Source organism: Cheilinus undulatus, linkage group 1, assembly GCF_018320785.1.
Source record: "Cheilinus undulatus linkage group 1, ASM1832078v1, whole genome shotgun sequence".
Lineage (NCBI taxonomy): Eukaryota > Metazoa > Chordata > Actinopteri > Labriformes > Labridae > Cheilinus > Cheilinus undulatus.
In genome coordinates, this window is record NC_054865.1 from 35,408,411 (window position 1) to 35,435,521 (window position 27,111).

General features: G+C 39.4%; 1 protein-coding gene across 1 annotated transcript in view; it reads left to right on the forward strand.

Annotated features, from left to right (window-relative positions):
• Positions 1-941: 941 nt before the first annotated feature.
• The window catches only part of LOC121513057 (protogenin A-like), a 29,629-nt gene continuing 3,459 nt past the window's right edge, over positions 942-27,111 (forward strand). The window contains exons 1-14 of the mRNA XM_041792555.1: positions 942-1,008; positions 2,339-2,641; positions 12,321-12,465; positions 12,619-12,752; positions 13,073-13,369; positions 13,463-13,622; positions 13,989-14,236; positions 16,317-16,481; positions 17,642-17,947; positions 18,772-18,960; positions 24,950-25,045; positions 25,129-25,315; positions 25,856-25,983; positions 26,326-26,496. Coding sequence (XP_041648489.1) covers positions 942-1,008; positions 2,339-2,641; positions 12,321-12,465; positions 12,619-12,752; positions 13,073-13,369; positions 13,463-13,622; positions 13,989-14,236; positions 16,317-16,481; positions 17,642-17,947; positions 18,772-18,960; positions 24,950-25,045; positions 25,129-25,315; positions 25,856-25,983; positions 26,326-26,496 — 2,596 coding nt within the window. The remainder of the gene's footprint in view (positions 1,009-2,338; positions 2,642-12,320; positions 12,466-12,618; positions 12,753-13,072; positions 13,370-13,462; positions 13,623-13,988; positions 14,237-16,316; positions 16,482-17,641; positions 17,948-18,771; positions 18,961-24,949; positions 25,046-25,128; positions 25,316-25,855; positions 25,984-26,325; positions 26,497-27,111) is intronic.

Below are 27,111 nucleotides of genomic sequence, written 5' to 3' on the forward strand. Positions count from 1 at the left end.
CATACCATACTACCATACCATACCATACCATACTACCATACCATACCAGACCATACCATACTACCATACCATTCGAATACTGTACCATTCCATGCCATACCATACATACCATACCATACTAAACTACCATACCATACTATACTACCATACCATACCATACCATACTACCATACCATACCATACTACCATACCATGCCAGACCATACCATACTACCATACCATACCATACCATACTACCATACCATACCATACCATACCATACTACCATACCATACCATACCATACCATACTACCATACCATTCGAATACTGTACCATTCCATGCCATACCATACATACCATACCATACTATACTTCCATTCCATACCATACCATACCATACAACCATACCATACCATACCATACCATACTACCATACCATACCATACTATACTACCATACCGTACACCATACCATACCATACTATACTACCTCACCATACCATACCATACCAAACCATACCTTATAATTACATGCCATACCATGCCTTACCAAAAAAAACCTCTACTACCATACCATACCATACTACCATACCATACCACTACATTTTGAACCCATGCATAAATCAAAATAAAGATACCCAGGGAATACAATTAACTTTCTTTCAGTTGTGTTGAATTGGTTTCCTTTTATTATCATTACTATTTACAACAAAAACAGAGGAGTAACAGAGGAGTATCTTGTCCTGTCTGCACACTAAAGCTACAGCTAACGCTAGGTGGCGTTGGACTCAAAGCTTCATTAAAGACCCTCTGACGTGATTAATTGACTGATTTCGACCTCAGAGGAGGGAAACAGTAGTCCTGCAGCTCTAACACCAGTCCTCCTCCTCAGTAGCAGCGCGGTTCATCTGGAGGAAGGAACGATGACAGAGTAGCTAGCATGTTCGGACAATTCATGTAAATGGCGCTCGTCAAAAGGAAATTATATCAGCGCTTGCTGTTCTTACTCCTGTTTCTTCCACTCTCAGGTAAGAAGCGTTTTCAATTATATGTTTTGAGAGTTAAAACACAAGATAACTTAGTGTTTGGTGCATCACTATGACTGTCGGTAACCTGTGCGATAGACAGTGGAGGCTTAACAGAGTTTAAAGCTCCGCTATGTTAACATAGTTAACATTAATACAAGAGATAAACTTAAAGCAGAAAGACGAATTAACGATGATATAAGCACCCTTAGTTCTTTGTATTTGTTATATTTACCGTTTATATAACGCTCAGTTACTTTTTATTTCATTTTCAATCATTTCAAACCCTTAATAAGTGATTCAATTTTTTAACGTTCACGTTAACGGTTACGAGCTTTATGTCTAATTGGGTTCAATAAAGGTCAAGCTTATGTCAAACTTAAATGTAAGGACAGTGAAGAGCTTTGGATAATCGAACATATGTGAGATATTTATGAATATTTTACAGACATATAGTTGCTTAAAATAAACGATTACAGCAGGAGTTTAACCTGAGTATTCATATTGTAAAGAACTACAAAATAACGTTGTTTAAAAGCAGTCTGTTGATGGTAATCCAGCTGGATAACTGCAGTAAGCATGGCCAAATCAAACTAATTCAATGCTTTTCCTTTAAGAACGCAGCTGATATACATTGTATGTGTCTCAGGGTGGATAGGTACTGTGACTTTGATTTATGTGTGGTCTTTGGTTTGGGAGTAAAGCCTGTAACTTTGAACAGGCTGTAAGGTAGAAAATTATTGCAGTAGTTGCTGGTGCCAGGTTGCGTTGCAGGTTGTGTGTAATTTCTTTGTATTTTGGCAAATAACCCACAAATATGCTGCACATATTCTCAGTTACAGACTTTAGGGGTAAGGCAAGGTCTCTGTCTTTTAGTCCTCAAAGGTCACATAAATGTAACATTATGTAAGAGCCCATGCTGAGAGAGCAGTAATAGGTTTCTGTGTACACTAAACGGACTAATAGGATAAACCATTTCACCTTCAGCTAGTGACTTTATGAGCCATAAGTAATTGGATTAAAGTGGTGCAGAAAGACTCTATGACTCCACAATTTGATTACAGTAAGACATTAGACCTCCTGCTGGCAGACCTCCAACCCTTTCAGATGTGATTATTCAGCCCTGTAGGGCCTTTAAATCTGTGGCACACTTGAACCTACCTGAGAACATTTCATGTTAGTTCTGTCCCAAACATTTGGAGCACTTTTAAACTTTAATCATGAATATTTTCCAGGATATTTATATGTTCCTTCTTCCTCTATCCTTACTGGTGATCCCATGCTGATAACTCCCCTCACTCCTCATGTGTTTTTGTCTTTTTTTCTTTTACAGGTGTTTTATGCTTTAGTGAGTTATTTTTTATCAAGGAGCCCCGTGATGTCACTGTCATACGGAAGGAAGCAGTAATTTTGGACTGTCAGGCACATGGAGAGTCACCCATTAATGTCAGATGGCTCAAAAATGGAGGAAAAGTTTTGGAGAATGAACGGGTGTACCTGCTTGCCAATGGCTCCCTTTTTATTTCGGAGGTGGAGAGCAGAAGAGGAGACAAATCAGATGAAGGGCTCTATCAGTGCCTTGCTCAGAACAAGTATGGAGCAATCCTGAGCCAGAAAGCCCGTCTTACAATCGCAAGTGAGTATCATGCTGGAGTAAACCTCAACAGTGGGGAGAGCACATTGTCAATGAGATGCTCAACTATGATCATGCTTCTACTAACAAAAATCCCTGCTACTCACTCAAATCTGCCTGCTTATATGTGTAGATTATTCCTTAATTTGCAAGATTGGTGTTTAGGACTGCATTCAGACTAGTTTTGATAATAGCAGTGGCAGAAGAGAGACTGAGTCTTCAAAGTAAAAGTCCAAAAGATTGGGTTTTTGAAGGGGGAATATGCCTATTGGAGTGTTAATGAAGGAGCAGCAGATTTGAAAGGTTAGGAGCTGTCCAGGATACCGGTGCTCAGAAGCTAAAGAGCAGATGACCCCTATTCACAGGCTGGGGCTTTCATGTTATTGCACCCTGATCGCTTGAGGAATTGTTCTTTTGGAATGCTTTCTCCTCCCGTGCCGTGCGAGCTGGCCTCATATTTTAAAGGGAGGAGGGGTAGAGAAGCTCCAGGCAGAGTTGGTCTTTTGGGACCTTATATTCCCTCCTACACCACAGGCTATGCATCTTGCTGTGCCACTTTAGCAGAATGTATGTTGGCCCTTTATCAGCAGTCCCATCGGTACTTTAACATGCATTTTTAACATTCCAGGAAAGATGCTGAAATTTAACTTTCTAATTAATTTAATTAGACTGATGTGATTTGATTGTCCTGGGAATGCCATCCTTGTTTCCATGTAATCCTGAGTGAAGGATTATTTGTAACTACAATTTCTGCATTTGTATCGGTTGAAACTGTCTCTGTGAGACCAGCATTTCTCATTTTTCTAGGAGGTGCAAAATAAGCTTAATAACTCTGACAGAACTTAATGAAAATGCTCTGGACTGCAACTAGCATGAGCTACATAATAGTATTGAGCCAGCTAGCATGAATTATGATGCAGTTGTACTTCCCTGTGGTTAGGACACCAGTTTTAGCACATGCATTTTGGACAACTTTGTCATATAAATGGTTTCATTAATTAACAGAGTAGTTAACCTGCTTTACAGATTAAAGTTAAGGGGTAGTAAAAGCTGTCAGTAAGCTTTACTAGTTTGTTTTAAAATGGCACTTAGACCTGCTGGAGGGTCTATCTGGAAACTCATAAAGTTTGCACATACCTGAGAAATGCTCAGTTGAAGGACACAGAGGTAGCAGTGGGGGTTGTCGCGAGTGTGTGCACACACACGTACGCACACACACAAATGTGAATTGCCGTTTCCCAGTACCAGTGTCTTTACCCCGAGTGTCTAAATGACCAAACTTTATTGCAGCCCTCACCAGGTCAGTAGGGGATGGAGGCTTTGCACACAATTGCTTTCTGCCTCACTTCTCTGGTGAAAGAGTGAAAAGCTTTTCACTCTGTTTTTGTCCACATTAACCCCCCTGCTTACAAAGAAAAGAGTTTCTTTGGGGGCAATTGTTTTTCCTGGTATCAGTGGACAGAACAGCTGGACCTGTTCAACCCTGCAAGGCTAATTATATTTTACTGAAAAAGTAAGATCAGAGATTGATTTATTAGAATATGAGTAGAATATGACATAACCACAGATAAAGAAACTTGCTATGGATTGAAAAGGAAATAAGACAAGAGAGAAAGATGAATGTTTCATAACACAAGGTGCAGATGCATTTGACATGTCCACTGAGCTGCCTGTGGGTTTTCTAAAGTTAAGTGATACATTAAGGAGCAGTTTCTAGTTTGCATCACTGTGGCTACAGGGAGACATTGCAGTAACTTAACCGAACGATGCAGAAAGGGAAAAGCAAAAACACCTCATACACCAATTATGGACCTTGAATAATCAGGATTAATGCATTGGTGCTGACAGCCCTAATTTCAAGTTAGGAGTTTTTATTGCAGAGTCATCATTACAAAGCATAGGCTTTCTGTACGACCTACCTCTTGCATGCTCAGATATTTTGCATAGTGGGTCTGTTTTCTTTGGTGCATTTTAACTTGTAAGAATCTGCACATTGTTGTATTCATTATGATAGTTTTGATCCACATTCTGCATTTCCAGTTCCTTTCTGCATGTAATAATTCCTCATCTGAAAGGTGGATAATTTAACACTAATGTAACAAGCTACAGAATTTCCAATTAGATATCATTCTTTAACATTGTACTAATATATAATGTCCTTAAACTTTGTTCTTTACAAGATGTGGAAAGATGTAGCATAGGGAAATTTAATACTCAAGTGCATGGATGGCAACTTGACTCATCAAATTTTGATTTATCAAAGCTGCTGCTGATGGTTGTTTTGAGAGATCTGGGATGGTGATGATAGAGGGAAACCTTAAATATTGTGTTGCTCAAGCACAAAGGTGAGAAGAGATTTAGCCATGATGAAAAGGAATGTGACACGTGAGCCTTACCATGTGACTTTTGTCAATAGACTTTAGATTGATGGGGATTTCAGGAGAAAGATTGCCCCCTAAGATGGCTTCCTTTTTCTTGTCTTTAAAACAATGGGATCCCTGGTATTATCAGGTACAAACTGACCAACTAAAAACAAGGAAAACCACAGCTCCATAGTCAAGTTTTACAGATTCATATGGAAAATTTGACTATTTAAATAGTTAATAGAAAGATACAACTCCAATACCAGTAACAGTTATGTTGATGTGAGGTCAGCTGCATAAGAAGTAAATGCTGTGTTTGAGGGTTGTCCAATGATGAATTTATTTACAGTTGTGTGACATCTATGGCCCATTTTCTGATGTATCTTACTGTAGAGATACTGCATGTGAAGTTTGTCAAAATGTATAATACTTTTCTATATCTTTTGCTGTAGAACAGTGGTTTTTACACTTTTTTCACAAGGCAAAATCTGGAGGCACACCATGTTCATATCTATGCATAATTGCTTTTTGAACATGTGCTAAACTATCTTTAGTTGTAGTGATATTTTATGGTTGTACGAATTCCCATGGCACACCCAAACTTGCTTTAAGGCACATCATTGAGCCTTGCCACACAATTTGACAACTGCTGTAGAATGATACCCTCTTTGTCCTTTATTAATGGTCTCAAAAAGTGCTGAAAGTTGAGTAAAATTGTAGCTCTTGAGTCACTTTTAACTAAAGCTAATGTTAGTGAAGCAAAGAGAGCACTGTCTTGAATGTACAAACACATTTGCAATGTTTTTGTACTGAAACATTGTCAGTCTGTTGATGCCATATAGCACGATGAGCAGAAGTTTGCTTGCAATCCTAAATAAGACATTAACAATTATTGGGTGGCTGCAACTTCCATATTTGTTGCTGTGATATAGGAAATGACATTGTTTGATTCATATCAGTTAAAATGTCAGGTATCATGAAAACCTGGCAGTGTAATTTAGGGCAGCATTTTCTAAGTATTATGAGAACTTACAGCTTAAACTACACATTTTGTTCCTCTGGTTGTTCTTTTAGGCGCAGATGTTGCATAGATTATACTGAGTGCTTTTTACTAAATTTTGTTAAAGCTGAGAACAAAATAAACTTTAAAGGAAGTTCTTCAAAGAGCGTGGGTCCAAGTGTGTCCATCAGCAGCTAGGCCAGTGTCACAGCAGTATTTAATGTTGCCAAGGAGTGAGTCTGACTTGCACTGGCTTGTCACAATTAGAAACTCCAATAAGACGAAGGTAAACGTTGCACAGTGTGAGCTGTGGTGTGAATGAAAGAAATAGTCTAACGTGAGACAACTCAAAGCCTGGAATCTTGTTTTTCTCCTCTGCTGGACACGAAAGGTTACCATGGTTCCCCTGAACGGCAGGCCCACAGGTCAAAGGTCTCTTTAAATTGTTCAATAGATGGAGGGCAGTGAGACAGAGCTCAGGACTTAAATCTCTTCTACAATATTAATGGATTCTCATCTAGATTTTTCAGTTACTGCAGTTGTAAGTAGTCAGCTTGTTTTAATGAACATAATTCTTGTTTGTCATTTTAGACATAAGTTTTATTCTACCTGCTTATTTTCATAAAATCCCAGGACAAAGAATGAAGCTGGTTAAAAACAGAATGTTGCTCCTTGCAGATTGACTTTTTGACTGCATGTGCTGATATAGAGATGAAAGACAATGAATCCACTGTGTGTGCTGAGTGGAGGGTTGCTGTTGAATGATTGGAAAACTTTGTGGCAGAGATAAGGGATTGGAGTAGGGGGGGTTGAATGCTTCTTCCAACACTGCTCCCCCACTGCCCATGTGCTGTGTTGAGAGGTCACGCTGCTCATGGGAATAGTTCTTTGTTTAGCCAGGCCAGTGGTCACTTGACTGTCCTGCAGCCTGTGTGCAGAAGCGGCACATCTGCCAGCCAGCTCGTGATTGATTTGTGGGCTTTTTTAGCTCGGCATTCTTCTTCTTGCTTATCAGCCCTCTTTTCTTCTCTAAAAGTTTTTTTTTTGTTCAGAGGGGGTCACTAAACATAGCAAAGGACCTATTACTCATTAAATAATGGTTATTGTGACATGATCATGGGTAAGATTAACCTTTTTTGCATAACCTCACAGTGTAATCCAGCTCACTTCAGGATAGGCCATAAACATAAATAAAAATAAATATAAAAGGCTGTTTCACTGATTCAACGGCTGTTTTTCATGGGTCTCCTGATGCTGAAGAACATCAATTGACTGTGCAGCCTGCAGGATCAGGAGAGATTGATCAATTTTAATGTCTCCCCTAAAAGATTGGACCCTGGGGGGAGGGTGGGTTGTGTTGGGGGTGGTTGAGGGGCATCATTGCCATCCACCTAGTTCAATAAGCTAAACACTGTATTGCTGGGACTGCTCCTTTCCAACTCAATGATAAACCAAGGTTGATATGAACCTCTGTTTATTTTATTAGAGAGCTGACTTTTTTCCTGATGGGTTTAGTTTATTCGTATGTGACTCCAACATTAACAGTTTGCAAAGCAGCGCCTTTACCATAATTTCTTGTTAAGGCAGATCTCTCTGAGGCTTGAACTATAGGCCATCTTGTTGGATATGTTGTGGATATGTTTAAAAAGTTTTATGTTTGTTTTTGTATCCAACAGCACTTTATATGTTTTTGTGCAAATGAGCATAGTGGATCCAAAATTAGTTTAAACAGAAGTAATAGTTATTTAATTTCTTCTATTTAAATGTCAGTAGTATTGAGGTGTATTGAAGCTTATAAAAACCACAGATCTTATTTATTTTATATAATCCCAAACTGCTGCAAGAGAAAAGAAAGGAGCTAGGTTAGTTTACCTAGTGAAGTGTGATTAACATTGTCTATTTGTCAATTTTTGGCCTGGCTGATGATTGGTCTCGATATTGGGCATACGGCCCATTATCTGTAGCGACATGTTATTTTAACAATAATGGTTAAATGTAATCAATTAAAAAATGTTTTATTTTGGCTCCACTTTGTGGTGTCTTCCCCTCTGGCTTTACTCTCAAAAGTCTCTCCTAATGCCCCAACCACAGCACTATCTGATTGGCTAAGTGAAGATAAGTATATGCCAATCAAAACCAAGGTCTGAGTGCCACTGACGCAGTGAGTGCCAGTAGTATGTTGTTCTGTGCCATTTCTCGTGCTAACTTTCATTTAATGTATTTTTTTATCTGGCAGCCTTTTGTCACATAAGTACATTTTAATTGTCAAAATTAATACATATCAGCTTCAAACGTCAGTTATGGGTCTCATGAACAAATAATAATTGTTCTCAGTATCGGCTCTGAAAAACCCATATCGCTCTACATCATATCGATTGTCTAAAAGGCTCAAATACTAAAATTTTGCCAATGTACATGTGCAGTTTAGACAATGTGCAAAAGTTTGCTTCCCGCATAAGCTAATTTAAGATAAAGATTCAAGATTTCAAGATTCACGTAATTGTCATTTTACTGGGTATTTGCATACACAGAAAGAAATGAAATATTGTTTCTCTTCAACTACCTTGCAGTGTGTTTAAGAGAGAAATAGATGCTTAGAAATAAAGTATCAACAGGGCAAAAAGCAATTGAACTAAAAAGTTAAGAAATAAATACTTATCAATAGGGTTAAAAGCAAACAATCCCTAAAATAGAGCCAGAACAAAACACATTCAGACTCAAGCACACAGACAAGTTGTTATTTGAAAACAAGAAACAACTCAATATTGGGTGCCTAAAACTTAAATGTGTTACCGTGTATTGGTATCCTTTGATTTTTAAGAGTATTAAATCAAGTATTATGTCAACCAAATAAACACACATCACACAGCCTAAAAAACACCCTAAAACATGACTGTGTTTGTATCTATTTAAAGTTGAAAATAAACAAATGTAAAAGTTTTGGTTAAAGGGTTAGTTGTTTTGGACTGAAGAGCTTGGACTCTCAAGTTGCTGATCAGATGCGCTCTGCTATGTCCTAGCTAAGAAACTGACCAGAGGGGAGAGAGCTGAACTAATTCCTGGCATTTGTAAGGGAAACTTTGTTTGGGCCTGACCTGTCCACTGACCTTCAGTTTGTTGAACTGCTGGCATCAGCAGGCCCATCTGGTCTAAGCTAAAGTGAGTCAAATACAGCTTTACTCTGATGTTCGTTTCAGCCTGAGGATGGAACAGTGAGTTATCAACAAAAGAGATATATCAACAGCCTCAGATTTTTACATTTTAAGATTAAATTTGGGATATTGAATATATCTTTGCTGAACATGCATTTCTTTGATTCAGCATGTCACAGCCTCGGAAATTATGTATAAACCAGAAAAGCATCACTAAACTCTGCCTCTGGAGAATGAGCAGGGTGATTTTGAGGAAATTTGCAGTGAGCAGCAGAGCTTCTGGTTTCAGAACATGCAGTTGGGTGATCAGTGGAGTTGAGTTCAAACCAGGATTTGTGGGGTCAGAGGTGAGAGGGGAGATTGCTGAGAAGAGCTGATATCAGAAGTGTTTCTCCACGGTTTTGGGGAATACACTGAAGAATTCATTGTGTTTAGGTTGGCTGAAATTTGATAGTATAATACACAAAAACATTTATATTTGTAAGTGGAATAACAGTGTTTTTTTACTGTATAAAGTAAAAATAACTCACAGCGCGAGGTTAGCCTTGATCTTTTCATCTGCACAACATAACGTCCCCCTCAGCAAACATCATTGCTCAAAGGAGAAGGTCAGCCTCCTATTTTCAGCTGGGAGAGCTTTGGCCAATGCTTCACAAGTACTTATAGATTTTTCCCTTGTTTTAGTAGTTTATCAATAATCAATAATTATCCTGCTGTTTGTCAATCCACGATCATTTGGCTGAATGTAAAGGCAAAGTAGTGAGGCAGAGGATGAGAGTGGCTCATGTCTCGTGCCCTGCAGTCATATCCCTTCAGCACATTAATGGCATTTTTGTAAGAGCTTGCTCTAACAGCGTGTGTGTGGAGGGGGAGCCCTCTCCTGTGTTCACATCGAGCAAACACAACGGAGAAAAGGGGCGTAACAGCTCAGAAGTGATCTGATTTTATGTGTTTTGGATGTTAAATTGTTTTTCCTCAAAATGAGATGCTTCTACAACAAATTTTTCAGTACCAATTTAACACCGAATGCATGTAAGAATGAATCAAATAATGAACAATACATGAACTGTAGTTTTTTACTTCAGCATAAGAATGTATCCCTTTTATTGTTGAAGCTTAGGTTTTAGGCACTTTAAACTGCCTTGTCACTTGTGTAAAAGCTGTAAGTCATGTAATGTTTTTTTTTTTTTTGGTGGTCAGAGCTCCCTGCTGTTTAGCACCACAACACCTGGCAACACTGCTTACACATAGCCATCCATCATGGCCCTCACAGACAACATTGTGCTTTTATGACCCAGGAGGGATTTCCTGTAGAATTTTCTCGAAAGCAAAGTTTACTACAGCAGGGTGTTGTATGTCTCTGTGGAAAAATACACAGAGAAACATGTCTGATATATAATCCCTTACAAAGAAGAGGAAAGAATAAGGCTGTGAGTCAGATTTTATGGTTCAGGTCAGTTCAATTCAACAATTTTGTTTATCCCTCAAGGGGCAATTGGTTACAAGCAGCTTTTACATAAAACATAGATTAAACACAGTGGCACAGACAGCAACAGTATGTGTAAGCTAAAATACAAGACGAGATCTATAAAAAACAAAAGATGGTATAAATTAGTCTGACAAATTGATAAATAAGCTAAAAAACAGTGACATATAGTCTGCTTACAGGATAAAAGAATCTCTGAGGGTAAAAATATAAAACAGTAAAACCTAAGAAGCATTTAATAATCTGATTGCAGAGGGAGTGAACGATTTTAAATGATGGTTTGTTTTACAGACATCCTGATGGAAACAGAAAATTCACACAGAAGCACATGGCCTGAAGAAGCCAGAATACACTCAGCCCTACGAAGGATGGTTTTTGCTGTTTACCTGATAATTGCTTCCACTTTGGTTCAGTGAGGTCCATGTATTTTCCCTCAAATGCCATATTAAAACCAAAATTAGAAACAGTGTAATTTAGTGGAATAAAGGGACATATTATTTTTCTTGTCCATTTTCAAAACAGTAAATTGATATTTCTGTGTTTCTGCATGTAGGGTTAAATGATAAATTGATGATAATGAATTCAACTCTGGCTTGCTATGATGCTAATGTTTCTCAGTAATCTTGGTATTTGTTTTCCATAAAAAACAGCTGTGGTGTGATTGATTTCTTGTAACAAATGATTGACCTCAGGCCTCTGCAGCTTTTGAACACAGAGGGGGACGGTACATCAGAGCAACCTTAATGGCTTTCGGAGCTTATATGGCCATGGAGGAACCACCGTCAATGAGTGCATTTATTAACGAAGGGCTTAAAACAACTCCAGTCATTATAAAGTGAATACCCACACTTCTGTAAGCTTCACTATAAATGGCCTCATTGTGATTCTCATTGGGCCTCATCTGCAAGCTTCTCAGCTGGTGGCTGACAACAGCTCAGTTTCAGGGAAACTCTATCCTTGCAGGATGTGGCTGTTCCACTCCAGTCATCACCTCCCCTGCAGCACTCAGCACGTCTGTAGCTTTAGGTAATCTCTTTCCTGACTTTTCCAGGATCTGGAGGAAATGGTTTGATTGTTTAAAGACAGCAACAAAAGGGAGAGTTTTAGATCTGAAATGGACAATAGGATAGTCGCACAGGTGTTATAACAAGTGGTGATTACGATTTAAGATTAGACTTTTGTTGGGTCTATGTTTTATGTTGAGTGAGTTTTGTGGAAACTCGTGGAGTGAAATACAACACGAGTTTTCACAACAATGAAACACCTAAAGGCAAAGGTGTTTCCTCTGACTTCATGTTCAAATGAAAACATGAAAAGAGATTAAGACATGAATGCTCTCTTTGGTTATGGGGTATAACTATTCTGTACAACACACTGTGAGCTTTGTGTGAACAAGATGTACATCTGTTTCAATTATTCCTTTACTGTCTTAGGCAAATATGCAACCTCAAATGGGGCTGAAGAGCTTTAAAAACTTTTTAAAATTTTATATAAATCAAGGGAAGTAATGGCCATCTGCTTCAAGAATAATCCTTGAGAACTCAGTCAACCTTAAAAAATAGTGAATACATTTATAGAGATCATTACTGTTTAATTCAAACACAAAGATAATGAGAAACATTGCAGATGTAATAGTTTTGATTAATAATGTTAAATGAGAAGTGTCTCTGTTTTGCTGCAGGTATTTCTTCTTTTACAATCCAGCCGATGCCAATAGTGGTGACTCAAGGCTCAGTTGCCAGGTTTTCCTGCAAAATCAGTGCTCATCCTCCTCCAATCATCACCTGGGAGTTCAATCGTGTCACATTACCCCTAACCACTGAAAGGTATGTACTCTGTTGTTTTAGTTTCATCTGAACTCAGCCCAGCAAACGCCCATGACCAAAATCAGCCAAAATAAGAAGATACATTTATTGATGTGTAAGTACTTACTGATACTAAAATGATGTGTGATATCTGTTTGTGTCTCTGACATTCAGAATCACAGTCCTGCCCAGTGGTGTTCTTCAGATCCACAATGTGCAGCGGTCAGATGGTGGAAATTACCGCTGCATTGCCACCAACATTGCCAGCCGTCGGAGAAGCACGGAGGCCACCCTTACTGTAACCCCAGGTAAGTCCAACAGGTGTATTGTGTAAAACTTTAGTTGTGAAGTATCCATCACACACGTAGCAAAACCTGGGTCACTGTAAAAAAGAATTAGTGATAAGTTGAGGGTTTTTAATATGTTTATATGAATGAAGTGATGGGAGATTATTGTCAGTAGCAGTTAAGGACAGCTTCATTGTTTCTTGAAAGGCTTAATTAAAAAAAAAATACAAAAAGACAGTATGTACACATTAGTCACAATGTTTGACACTTTCATCCACATGCTCTAAAGCTGTCTTCCTTTCCTTTCCATCCTCCCTCTCTTTCTGTTTTTCTTTGTGCAGCTCCAAGCCCACAGCTCCCCCAGAGGCCTCGCATCATCGCGGGGCCACAGAACATCTCAGTGTCACTGCACCAGACTGCCATCCTGGAATGCATGGCCACAGGAAATCCCAGACCCATCATCTCCTGGAGCCGTGCGGACAGCAGGTCTATTGATGTGTACAACACCAAAGTGTTGGGAAATGGCAACCTCATTATCTCAGACATCAAGCCCCAGCATGGAGGAATCTATATGTGCAGAGCCACTACTCCTGGCACACGAAACTACACCGTCGCTGCTGCCAATGTCACAGTGTTAGGTAAAGATATTTATAAAAGACTGATTTTGAATGTGTTCTTTAATTGATAATCAATTTTTTGTATGTAATTTTCTATTTTTTGTTGTTTAACAGCACCACCCTCCTTGGTTGAGTGGCCAGAGAGCCTGACCCGTCCACGTGCTGGAACTGCTCGCTTTGTGTGCCAAGCTGAAGGAGTTCCAACTCCTGTAATCTCTTGGTTTAAGAATGGAGAAAAGATTCACTCTAATGGTCGGATTAAGATGTACAACAGGTATATTTCTTTCTCTCAAAGAAAACACTTTTTTGACAAGACAAATGTTTAGAGTCTTTATGCATAATGAAACCTGAAAGCAGGAACCCTAACTCCGTTTAGTGTAAAGCCCTCATTTAGCAGTCTTTGTTGCTCAATTTTAAACAATTTAGATAAATAATTCACTGCTGTCCTTTGAGTAGAAAGGGAGCTGAATAATTTACAGCACTGCAAATGGGTTGTAGTTGGTTTCCCTTTAATTTCCTCCTGCTTCTTATTCAACTGTCAGTGCTTGTAAAAGGTAATTATAAATGGCTATTTCCTGAAGTTTTAGGGTGAAGCCATTTCTTTTCACGCTCTCATACTGTGTATTCTTGCATTTCTCAGTAAATTGGTCATCAACCAGATCATCCCGGAGGACGATGCCATCTATCAATGCCAGGCAGAGAATGAGCAGGGATCAGTCCTCTCTATGGCCAGGCTCATCGTGGTGATGTCCGAAGATCGGCCGAGTGCTCCCAGAAATATCCGAGCTGATACTGTGTCGAGCTCTGCAATCCTTTTGGCTTGGGAAAGGCCTCTGTATAACTCGGATAAAGTTATCGCTTACTCAGTACACTACATGAAGGCTGAAGGTGAGCAATGTGCCAACAGATAGTTCTGTTGAAGATTTGTTTGATTTTTTATCCTAGACGCAGCTAATGAGCACAGCTTTGGTATGCTCACTCAGGCCTGCCCATAGATTTGGCTCGGCCCCTGACAAACCCAGAGAATGTGATTCTATCGATAGTATCATTGCAATTTTGGAGCTGAAAAATGTGAACAAATATAATTAAGTTCTGAAGTTAGAAACATTTATTTGTGCAAATTTTAAGCCCATTTAAACCACTTTTACTTCCCTTTTTGCCACTAATAGTTTCCACATTTTGTCAGTGTGTGCACAGTTGCACCCATTTTTGCCTCTTTTTACCCATTTTTGAAACTTTGAACCAGTTCTTGCCACATTTTAACCCCCTTTATCAATTTTTCCCATCCATTTTGCCATTTTAAACACATTTTGCCACTCTTAACCAATTTTTACTGCTTTAAAAATCCCATTTAACTACCTTTTCCACACATTTTTTTCTCTTTTAACATGCTGCTTTTTGCCTATTGTTGCCTCTGTTAACCTATTTTTGGCACTTTAAAATCATTTTTTTTACCACTTTTTATTCAGTTGAATTATGCTTTATGTGCTAGGGCGTAAAAAGATAAAAATCTATTTGTTGCTTTGATAGATGGTTTTTATTCATGTGAAAAAAACAGGTTATTACAGCTTAACTTTTCAATGGCCCATGATTTTTTCTGACCTCCATGGGCGCCCAATTGGGCTGGGCCCTAGAAAGCTCTCCCCTTTATCCCCCTTTATGGGCAGCCTTGTGCTCACTTCACTCTAATTTAACATCCTCCTTTTCATTTTCAAACTTATGGTCAGCCCAACTAGTGCAGACTCAAGTTGCATCATTTTTTATGTGTTTTACCAGGCCCCCTCTTTACATAACTTCTCAAATCAGCAGATGTTAATAGCAGTTTAGGAGCTTAAATTTTCACATACTGTCTGATATTTCCTTTATCAAAAACACTACTAATAGTAGGAGCTGACTAGGTGATGTCAATGGGATGTTGGTGGGCATAAGTCCAATAGAAAAGAAATACTCCCACAAAACAAAGAATAAAAACAGGTTTTTCTTGAAAAGCACAAATAGTCTCCTTATGGAATTTCAAGATGAGGCTCCTCTCCTTGATAACATGCAGGATACAGACTAAACTATTCACAAAAAGCACAAGGCTTGTAGTGTGGCAGCTGAAAAGCCTTTCAGCTCTCCTGGGAGCTCTTGCTGACAAGAGTCACATTCAAACAATACAACATTCGGGAGAAAAAAAATTAGCTTCTTATTCAAGCACTGCACTTAATTATAATGCCACTGACTTCTATAGGAGAGGCGAAAAGTACAGAATTCAACCAAGGAGAAAGGAACACCTGCTTGATTTTGTTAGTTATAAGGAGGCCATATAAAAAAGGAAACACCAAACAAATTCTCTTTTTTATTCCTGAGTAAATAGAATTTGTCAGGTTTTCAGCACTTAATTTAGATTTAGTGGCACACTCTACTTGGGCCCGGTCACACAGAATAGCCTCCATTGACACTGAAAGAGTACAAATCAGTCGTTCTGCACCTGAGGCCTGGTACTACATGGAGGCTCTAATGAAAGGTGGAACTAATTAGTTTGCATGATAGAAAGTCTAGAAGTATGTATTCTGTAAGAGCAGTAGGGGGTTGTGGATTGGACAGGAAGGAGGACTTTGTAAGACCTTTCAGTGAGGCTCGGTGAGGCGTACAGAGTAGTGAGAAAGCTTTTCTGTTTACTGCTTGAGTACCTTGTTTACTAGGTCAGGAAGCAGACAAGGTGATTCTTTATGCTGGACACAAGGACGTCTTTTGTGCGCCAGCATTTTCTGCAGTTAGATAAAAATTACGCACGTCGTTATCTGGAAAGCTTTTCGTGTACAGAAAATATATAATGTTTTTGGCTCTACTTTTTGAGGATTAAGGGTGGGACTTTTGTCTCTGATTTTATTGACGAATTAACTTCTCTACCACCATGATTTGTTTATTCTTTGTTAAATATGAAGTTTACTTATGATTCTCAGTTTACAATGTTGTTACATTTCAGGATTAAACAACGAGGAATATCAAGTGGTCATTGGAAACGATACAACTCGCTACATTATTGACGACCTGGAGCCAGCTCGTAACTACACTTTCTATGTGGTGGCCTACATGCCCATGGGGGCCAGTCGAATGTCTGACCATGTGTTCCAGCAAACTCTTGAGGATGGTGAGGCATACCTAAACCAAACTGTTAACATAGCACTGAAGCACCTTATGAATGAGACCATCGAGCTTATGTTGAAGCTCATACTGTTTGTTATATGAAGTGAATGAGATGTATTGTTTACTGTAAGAGGAAATTAGATTATTATTTTACACAGTGTGCATATACCCTCATACACAAGCTCACGTGTAAATATGTGTGTCTGTATTTATGCCCCATGCCCCTGGAGGGTTTTATATTTCAGGCAAACCTCATTTGCTCATGCTCTTGGCCTCTGGGTCAAAGGCTACAGTGTGCGTGTTCTACATGATTGAGAATATTAAATGATTTTACATAGCTTTAGGGGCAAACTTGAGGTCACCTTAAGTAGTTGTTCTGGTAACAATAGATGGATCCCTTTCTAGGAAAAGCAAAGAGAATGTATTTGGTCTGCCAAAGATGTAAAAAAAGAAACATTTGATTCCCATTTATAAAAACAAACCCTAAACCTGTAGGTGCATTGAAATTCCAATGCTCCTGAATTCCATAATCCATAATTACCTCCACCAAGGAAATGTCAAAAATGGCATAAGGAAGAACTGATTCGATTTAGGGAGTGATCAGGATCACCAACTGGATCCAGGAATTTTTTAAAGGATTCTGTACTTTTGGGAGATAGAGCTAATGACGGAGGTCTGCGCTCTCCGAGTGCTTTTCTATTTAACTTTGTATTCCAGGTCTGGTGTAAGTTACTGGTAAAGTAAAGAATGTACATTTTCATGTATTAGATTAACATGTATTAGCCTTGCATTGATTTGTGATATTGCCCAGAAGCCTTTATAAAACCACACTTATGAAATGCATAGTCAAAATAAATGGCTGACAAAACTAAATTTACACATAATGGAAGTCATCTTGTTACCCTCCCTAATTGTAGCTTGATAAGTACATCTGGCTATGCATCTGTGTCCAGCTCTCTACTTCAGCTCTCAGTGACCAATCAGAGTAACTCTGATTAAAACCAACTAATATTGCTATATATGTACAGGATATATATATTTTTAGCTGCCATGCCTTTTATGAGGTTAAGAAACATTTAGAAGATACTTGAAGGGTGACTTTACCCTCTTCTTTACCTCACAGTCTTTCTTTTCAAACTAAACCTCTGTCTTGTCGGTCCACAGTGCCCCTCCGCGCCCCTGAGCTCAGCCTCACCAGCAACAGTCCCATGGACATCCAGGTGTCATGGCAGTCCCTACCAGACAAGCTGAGCCGTGGCAAAGTCTCTGCATACCGTTTGTCTTATCGCACCAATACTGAGAATACCGTCTCACAAGTAGAGCTATCAGGAGAGAAGACCCAGCATCTCTTGGAAAACCTGCAGCCTGACACCATCTATCTTCTGCGCATTGCTGCTGCCACCAGTATAGGATGGGGGGAGCAGTCTGCCTGGACATCCCACCGCACTCCAAAGGCATCCAGTGCTCGAGGTACCACATTTGGAAAAATGAAGTTGTGACCGTTTTTTAAACAAACACAACGTTTGGAACAACCAGGATTTTGAAATGTACATTGTGGTTGGAAAAAATGTCCTAACCTTTGGGGCAAGGTTGAAGCAAAAATCTAAAAATTCACTAAACAATTCTCCATGAGGCAGAATCAAGGGAAGAGCTTCCTCTAATAATCTTGTTAAGGCATTGCGTTTGTTACTCCCTGACCCTTGCCCTGCACTGTCAGTAACATTGGAAGGGTTTCAGTCATGGGTCATAAAGGGAGCGACTCAGGCCTCTGGGTGGGAAAGAGTATATGGCTGCTTAGAGCCACATCTGAAGCTTTGAAATGGGGGAGGGGAAGATTTGTTTTTCCTGCCCATCTCTATTGCCTTCTGTCTTCACTTTAAACTCAGAGGAGTCTTCTATTGGTAAATGTCTTTCCACTCATTCCTAAAATAAAAATGTGTGAAATCGCTCCCTTGACTGCTCATGTGCTTTCCGCTGGTGTGCATTGAGTGTGAAACAGCTGGTAAGGCATTAGATGATAGTGTCACTTTCAAAGAAAAGTCATGCTCAGGAGCCTCCTCCATCCAACACATGAATACTCTAGACAGCTTGTCGTAGAGATTCCAGTTTTCTACCAACAAGTTCCTGCTTTCTGAGAAATGTCAGACAAATGCCTTTGAAGTCATGTTGGGTTTAAATTCAGGGCATATTATTATAGTGTAATAGCATCACATACAGAAGTATTGTGTGCTGTTTTCCTGAGCACTTTTAATTATCTTTCTGTAATGTAATTTCTTCTGACTCTTTCTTATCAGTTCCTCTGGCTCCTGACCTCCATTTGGAGCCTCTTAACTGCACCACTATATCAGTGCGCTGGCAGCTTGCACCCAGGAACTCTGCAAGTGTGCAAGGATACAGGCTCTTCTACCATGAGGAGAGCCAGCCTGAGAGCGCCCCGCTTCAGCTACGTGCCTCGGATTACACACACACCATTGGAGGCCTCGGTGAGTTTTCAATACAGTCACTTGTTACCTGCTCCTGCATTACTGTTGTCTGATAGGCAGGAAATTATCTATAGAGAAGACAAGCTAAGTGTAGCTAGCTGTTCTCAGCTGGTTGAGCCTCATGACCCACCATCAACTCCTCAATGAGAAATTGTGACCAAAGAAACAGGCATGTTTTAAAAGAGTTTAATAGACTTTTTGGCACTTTTTTTCCCAGACACATATTTGCAACCTAATAGAAAGGGCTCCTCCAGCACTTTTGGGTCCCATCCCACTAGTTGAGAACCACTGTTTCACTGGACATGTATAAACACTAGTGTTGTTTCTGCAAATCAACAAGCTGCCTCTCCTTTTCTGAAGTCCATTGGACTTTATGCCTTGCATTTACTATTGCTTCCATTGCTGTGTTTGTTGTGCTTCCTTCTTTGGTCAGCTTGCTCCATGATTGGCTATTGCTCTGTTCCAGCTAACAATCCTGTTCATGCCTGCTCAGCTGTCCTTGGTGGGCTTCCCACATAACAGGGTTTCTAATTGTGAATGTTGAACATGTTTGATATTTATGGTCTGTAGTTGAAGCAGCTCAGATTGTCTTAAGAGCAGATTAGAAAGGGGAAATATTACTCATAGTAAACCACAGGAAAATCTGTCAAGATAATCTTTAGAACCATACAGAGCATATCAGTTATTTGTTGACTTTGGTCAGAAAGGGGGAAATCAGGCCAAAAATGTATTATCTTGTCGTATGTGCCAGGCTTAACATAAGGATTAGAGTTGCTGCTATTTATTTGTACAGATTAGTCTACACTTTGTATTTGTTACACTTGGTCAGGACACTTTTCTCTTATAAAAACTAATCTCAAGGACTACTCACTCCTGGCTGACTTAACACAAATGAAATAACATTAAAAAAAATCTATGGAAGGTGTATGTGTGAACAGTCATTAAAAATGTCAAAAGTTACTTAAGTTGGTGTAAAAAAGTTTGTGTCAGATAAATGTGGTTTAAATCAAAAGCAGCTTGTATTGACAGCCAGGCTTATGATTGATTAATTGGCTTAAGTCTTGTCATGTGTAGAGCATCACTGAACAGCTCCACATCCCACTTCTCTGACCTCCCAACCTCTGGGCCTGACTTCAATGTGTGCGTCTTTTCAGCAGCTGCAGGATGGTGTTGGGCCATATCACAGCTCCTCTGGCCTTTAGGTCAGATTCATTTTGGCCTTTTTTGTTTGAGAGAGGAAAGGGGGATCAGGCCAATGCAGTGGACAACTGACCATCTGTGGCCAGAGGGGGTCAACCAGGTGGTCAGCAGCTGACTTGTAAATCAGAGTGGTCAGTGCTAGAATGGGATCAGAAAGAGAGAAAGATAAGGAAACACTATAAATTACTTTAGGTGTTAACTCTTTACTGCAGTGGGCAAAAAAACTAGTTGGATATTTATTTAAATTACTCTTACATCACTGAAGTTGATGCTAGAGCTGTAACACTACTATGAACAACTATTCAGGTAGTGCTAAAAATTAATACTGTTTGGAGTTGGTACTGAACTAACTTTTAACTCATGTAACTCCTTCTTTAGATTGAGGTCTGACAGAGAAAAAGATCATGACTCATTTTTATTTTTGTTGAATTCATGAAATTCTTTGTATTTCAGAATCAGAATCAGCTTTATTGGCTAACTGTGCCTATGCAACAGGGAATTTGATTCCGGAGAGCTATATTTTTTTTCTTTATAAAACAATCAAAAACAGCTGTCACATAAAATGTAAAAAGATAGGCACCTTTAGAGTGTTGGGTTCTTTCATTATTTCATTAGATCGAATAAATGTTCTTGGAAGAAGAGGGTACTTCTTGAGTCTTAGCTGCTGATTAATTATTTCAATCATTGGAATTAACAACATTAAAAAAGAACTTCTGCTGCAGGAAAGAATCATCTTATTGTTCATTCCTGATAAAGGAGCTTTGCAGGGCTGTGTTTTGAAGAGAGGCAAGCTGTTTTGTAAAGGCAGATTTATTATGTGTTTTATGACTGCTTTGAGCGGTGTTGCTGGAGGAGCACTGACATCAAAGACTGTCATTGTGTTTGGCTTTGAGAGCCACAAAGATAGTTTATTAGCCAGGACCTTAAGGAAATTCAGCCTCTCACCAACTGAGCTGTAGGCAGAACAATGAGCATGGCTTGTGAGCTCACTATCTTGCAGTTAGAGGTTTCTTTCTCATGAATTAGCTACAGCACTGTGCACAAGGAGGAAGAGGTGTAAAATGCAGCATCTGACCCCCCCTGTGTTGCAACACATCCTGCATCCTTGAAAAAGCCCTGCTGTGCAGTAAGGAATCTCACTATGTGGCTTCATTTAACCAATAATTGCTTCCTTTTCTAAGACATTACTGTTTTCTGTTTATTCATCTATTTATCTATTAGTTTATTTTTCAGGGACAGATGCATTGCACACAGGGAATTAAGCAACATGTTTTAGAGATGCACTGATTGTGAGAATTTTAGGCTGATATGATAATTTTGAAAATAAAATGATTAGCTGATACCCATTTTTTTTGTTTCTTATTTTGCTCTAATGGTACAGCAATCAGACTTACTAAAACCTATCTGCTACGTTGTCTGATTCACTGCAAGGTGTTTTTGTCATCTAATGACTGATATTCCCTCACAAATAAGCATTTGTTATGAAAGAATGTTAATGTTTTAAATATGTGTAGATGTCCCATTTCCTGCTTTTTTAAACTACATCATGCTGAAATATATTGGCCCCCTCTCCTTCTACTAATTTGTCTATTAAGAGTTTTAGTTCTAACTTTAAGGAATATCCCTGAGGTTGTCTTTTTCTGTGTTTTCAGATTGATTTTTGGCCTTTAAGATAAAATAGTCCACCTTGTGTCACCAAGTATCCCAAATGCTCAATGCTGATTATTCTCAGCTGGTGATATCCGCAAGTTAAACGTGCTTGTACTGTAAACGATGTTTCCGATAATCCCAGCAAACTGTACACAGCAGCCACCCTTTTTCTGCCAATATCATTGATTTTTGAACTACCAGCTGTGGTAAAACTGGATTTTGCTGATTCAGCTCTTTGCAAGGCTGCAGCAGAGCATGCTCTGAGCTGGCTGTTAAATTATCACTTATGATGATCCAGATGATTGAAAGCACACCCTGAGAGACAGGAATGTGTTTAGAGAGGCTCCAGTTGGGTATAAATGACACGGTGATGTGACCTTTCCTCGCATGTGTTTTTTCTACTCGGCCCATGAGAAGAGCACGGTGTTGTAGTCGAAGTTTGAATACCACTCATACCTGTTGGAACCAGGCAGCGCTGTGTGCACTACTGTAGATTTATCTCATTGCTGCAGGCTGTCCTGCACCTTTATCTCCTCTTTTATTAAACATGAGGCATGTAAATTGTGAATTATTCAATTTCATGCTCAATTCTTTCTGCCAGTTTAAAGCCTATTTTGTGTTTAACTTGTGTGCGTCAGTATGGGTCTGTGTTGATTTATGTGAGTAAGGCTAGAAGAGAGATGGAGAAAGAAGGGGTGGAGGGAGAGAAATGATAGATGCTGGTGTGAGGGTTCATGCAGGAGTTGACATTTACAGCCCCCTGTTCAGGCCTGGCTTGCAGCAGCCTGGGGGGCCTTTTGCAGGCCAGAACAAAACCTCAGGGGCCAACAGGATCTGCATTTTGGCTGTAAAAAAAGGGGTGACCACAAATGGTTCAAATATGCCCTTTAATACAAACAGCATAATTTATGGGAGTAAGGCCATGTGAGATTTAACCCAGTGGGACAGACAAGAAATCTTCACTCAAGGAATGGCAACTCAAGAAGAACACAGCTTTATAAGAACATAAAGTGCTGTAATGCAGCAGCTTTTACATTTTCTAACCCAAGATTTGCATCAGGCATTGTTGAAAGAAAGTACTTGATTTTCCTTAGCTCATTTGCAACAGTAATAATTGATACTTTCAGTCTTTATTCCTACAAAAAGGCCATTTTTAAAGCATTTTTAGCTCTTAAAATGTGAGGATTTGCTAAACTGTCAGGATTGTTAAAATGTTGGTCCTAAATATTTGTAACATGCTTTTATTTATCTATTTTTTGACATTCATTTAAAAAATCTCATATAAAAGCCAATAAATTGATGTATAAAATGAAGAAGATGAGGGTTGGTTGCAGCCAGCATATCAAGACCTAAGCATAAAGCTTAACAAATTAAAGGAATGATTTTTGGTAAGCTTTGTAGTGTTGCATGTTATACATGGATAAGTAACATAGATATGATGTTTATTTTGTTGAATTAAGGGCATATGAACTTTAGACTTAATCTTTAAGTTTACAAACAAAAACTTCACTTGTATTGCTCCTTCTCCTGGAAAACAAAGCCACTCACTATATGTTCCATTATCAGGGACACTGTGTCATCATCTATGAAGTGGCATTTTATTTCTGACTCTTGTTGTTTCCCTGTTTTTCCACTTACTTCCTCTGCTTGACCCTCCCCCTTCAGAGAGAGCCCTATAACCCCTCCTTTTGCAGGATTTAGCTTGCCCAGATTCCGTGTCAAAGGTTGTGGCCCAGATGTCACAGCTTCCCCCCTCGCAGAGCTTCTCTCTTGCATAATTATGGCAGGCCCATTGTATTGTGGGGCTGGGTAGAGGTGCATACTATGTGTCGGCTCCTCTTTGGAGGTGGACATTGAAGCAGAACAAACCAGGGCAAAAACTCTTGCCAACAAGGTGGACATTGTAGAAAAAACCTTGGCTTTCTGCTCTTAATACACTTAAAATAAGTTTTTATCATTCTGCTCAGTGATAGAGCAGTCCAAAAATTCATGATAAATTTTATAAATAGACCAGCAAGTTTGTAATTTTACTCTATATTGTCTTTGCAAATAGTCCTGTAGTTGTGTGCACAGAGGAACTCTGAGCAAGAGAGGAGGGCCTTCTCATATTGCACACCCATGACCTCAGATTCTTTCAGAGTTTAATCTCGGCCTGACCTGCTGGCCCTGGTCTGGCTCCAGTGAAACTCCTCAGGGCTGCATGGGGGTGCAAGTAGCTCGACTCCACCCCTCCTAAACTTCTCTAACATCCATGTACCCACATTCATCCCCCCTGGCTTCTCCCTTCTCTAGAACCCATAAATAACACATACAGCATCACAATTGGTTCTTTTTAAGCAGAATAAATAGGACTTTAGAAGTGGTACAGCCAATAAAATGATCTTTTTTTATTTTATAAAGAAAAAATAGAAGTGTGAGATTAATGATCTTGTATCTTAAGGTTTTTAAGAAACATACATTAAAGTGCCTGGGCATCATTTTGTATTTCTATCACTCTGTAAAAGTGAGAAGCAGATTTGACTCTATGAGTATTATTTGTATTGAGCATGCAGATAGGACCATAATTATTCTATTTTTTGGAGTAAAGGGACATTTGGTCGAATGGGTTTTGTTCAGCCCTAAGTCCTCAGGGTCACTGAGGGCTACAACTGCTGTTGACCGTCAGCGGTGTCCTTCCCAGGGGATTTTGTCCTTCGATTTAACCCCCCAGATTCTGGAGCTGAATAGGAGTGGCTGCTGACCACTGACCAGCAGGCCGGAGAAAGGGTCTTCACATTTGTACAAAAGGCAAGGGTGACAGGGTGATGGATGTTGGAACTCTGCTGCAGAAACTGACCAAAGGACTCGTAGCATCTGTCACTCTGCCTCACCTCTTTTTTTCCCACCACACCATCACACCAGAAAACCTCACTGACCTCACACCCACACGGACCAGGCCTCTTTCATGTATCACTTCTTCTTCCTGTTGGCCGCAGGAGGCACGTCATCAGTCTTGGTGTTGATGGTGAAGTGAGTGTTAGTGGAAATAAAAGTTTACTGAATCCAGATCCTTGACCGCATAGACTCTGAAAACTGTCAGTTTCTCTTTTAAGATGTGATTTATTTAAACTTTTTGTTGCCTTTCTTTTTCTCAACACAGACCCAAGGAAGAAGTACCATGTTAAGCTTCTGGCATATAACTTTGTCGGAGATGGTTACCAAGCAGACCAAACTATCAGCACCCCTGGATGTGTCTGTAAGTCTTCTTAACAAGACATCTTTATTCATCATATTTTAAATGTGCTGGAAATCTCAATTATGTATTTGTATCTCTCTCAGCTGTTCGAGATCGCCTGGTACCCCCACCACCTCCTCCAAACAATGTATACGCCAAGGTTAACAGCTCCACTTCCATCTTTCTGCACTGGGGTCGACCAGCCTTTACCTCCAGCCATGCTGTGAACTACACTGTCCGCTGCAATCCAGTAGGCCTACAGAATGCCTCCCTGGTACTCTACCTGCAGACGTAAGAAATTTTGGGGTCTTACTCTTTACAGATAAGAGGGAAATAAAACCAGATGTAACTGGAACTTTAGTGTGCCAATCCCTTCATCTTCCATTTCAGCTCCCATCTTAAACAAGTTCTATTATTTACCAAATAATTCAGCAGGAGTTGATGGTGACAGCATCAGCTTTATCATTTCACATTTACTGATTCTGAACTTTTTTCACTAATCAAAGTAAATGTGGGATCTTGGTTGGTCAAAGTTTTCAGGCCACTTAGACTTTGATGATTCCCAATGCTTACTACCTCGCAAAGCTTCTTACCGCCACCTGCTGGCCAACTCCATGTATTACATCATGATCACTTAACACAATTAAACTTCATAACCTCTGCTGACTGTTCAAACCAACTGTAAAAAAAAAGTGTCTTACTAGTGAGATCAATATATTAAAATCTGAAGACTAGAGAAAATCGTTGTATTGGTTTGATTGATACTTTTCATTTAGGCACAAAGAAATTACTCATTTCCCTTGAACTTTCTGTTATGTCTCTTTATTGCAGGAATGATCAGAGCCTCCTGGTGCGAGACCTGGAGCCCAGCACCAGGTATGAGTTTGCAGTTCGCCTATACACTGACCAGCTGTCCAGCCCATGGAGCCCTGTGGTCTATCAGAGTACTTTCCCTGATGGTAGGGACAAATTTATAACTTTTGTTTGTCTTTATCATTATATATTTTTAGGGCTTTGTGATTTCTGTTTTGAATTAAGAAACTTTACTGTGGATGTTAAAGATATATTTTCAGACAGTCCCGATTTTTGGGTCACAATCGAAGTTAAAAGAGTCTTATCTAAGTTTATTGTTAATTTTCAGTGTATAAAGAACCATGTCTGTTACTGCTGTTGTCTGTTGACATGTCTGCTTTATCCATGATAACCTGATTATTCAAACAATAGAAAAATACATTTCCACTTTGCATTCTTTTGTTCTGTTCAAAGTAGTTCATTTTTTCCTGTTATCTGTTCCGGCACAGCTCCTACTCAGCCTCCCTCCAATGTGAAAGTGACTCTGATTGAGGAGGACACAGCGCTGGTTTCATGGAAACCCCCAGAGGAAACCAATGTAGCAGTGACACATTACACCATCCTGTACGCCTCCAGACACGCCTGGATTGCTGGGGAATGGCAAGTGCTGCAAAGAGAAGGTGAGGAGGAAAATGGAAAGATCTGTGTTGATTGAGAGACACACAAAGGCGTCATTCCTGTATGCACACATAAAAGGTTCATTGGAAATCAGTAACTCATTTCACCCTCTAGTCTATCGCTCTGTTCATAGTGTCAGGACAGGTTGAGCTCACTGCTTTTGTCTGACTGATAAAACACCAGATTGTAGGTTTAATTTGATTACAACAAAGACTCTGATTTACCCTCTGATTGACCTTTTTTGAAACAAAGGCCACTGTTACATTAGGTGTATAAAGAAGGAAAGATGGTGGGCTATATACACAGAGAACTATCATTTCACATATTCTCATTCAAAAAGAGCAGGTATCTAAGTTCACTCAGTATTGTAGTTCATTTGTATTTGATCTAGGGCCTATGGTAGGGGTAGTGTCTAGGGTTAATAAAGAACAAACAAAAACATTTCAGCTGTAAACTCTTATCCGTCCTCTTATAAAGCCAAATGGTTTTCAGAATCTGTTTCTTTGCCTTGCTTCTGGATAGGTCTGTGTCAAAAATGACAAGCATTTACTGCTAATTAGTTGAAAACATAGACAGCCTTACTAAAATAGTAAACAAACCCAACATATTTACAGACT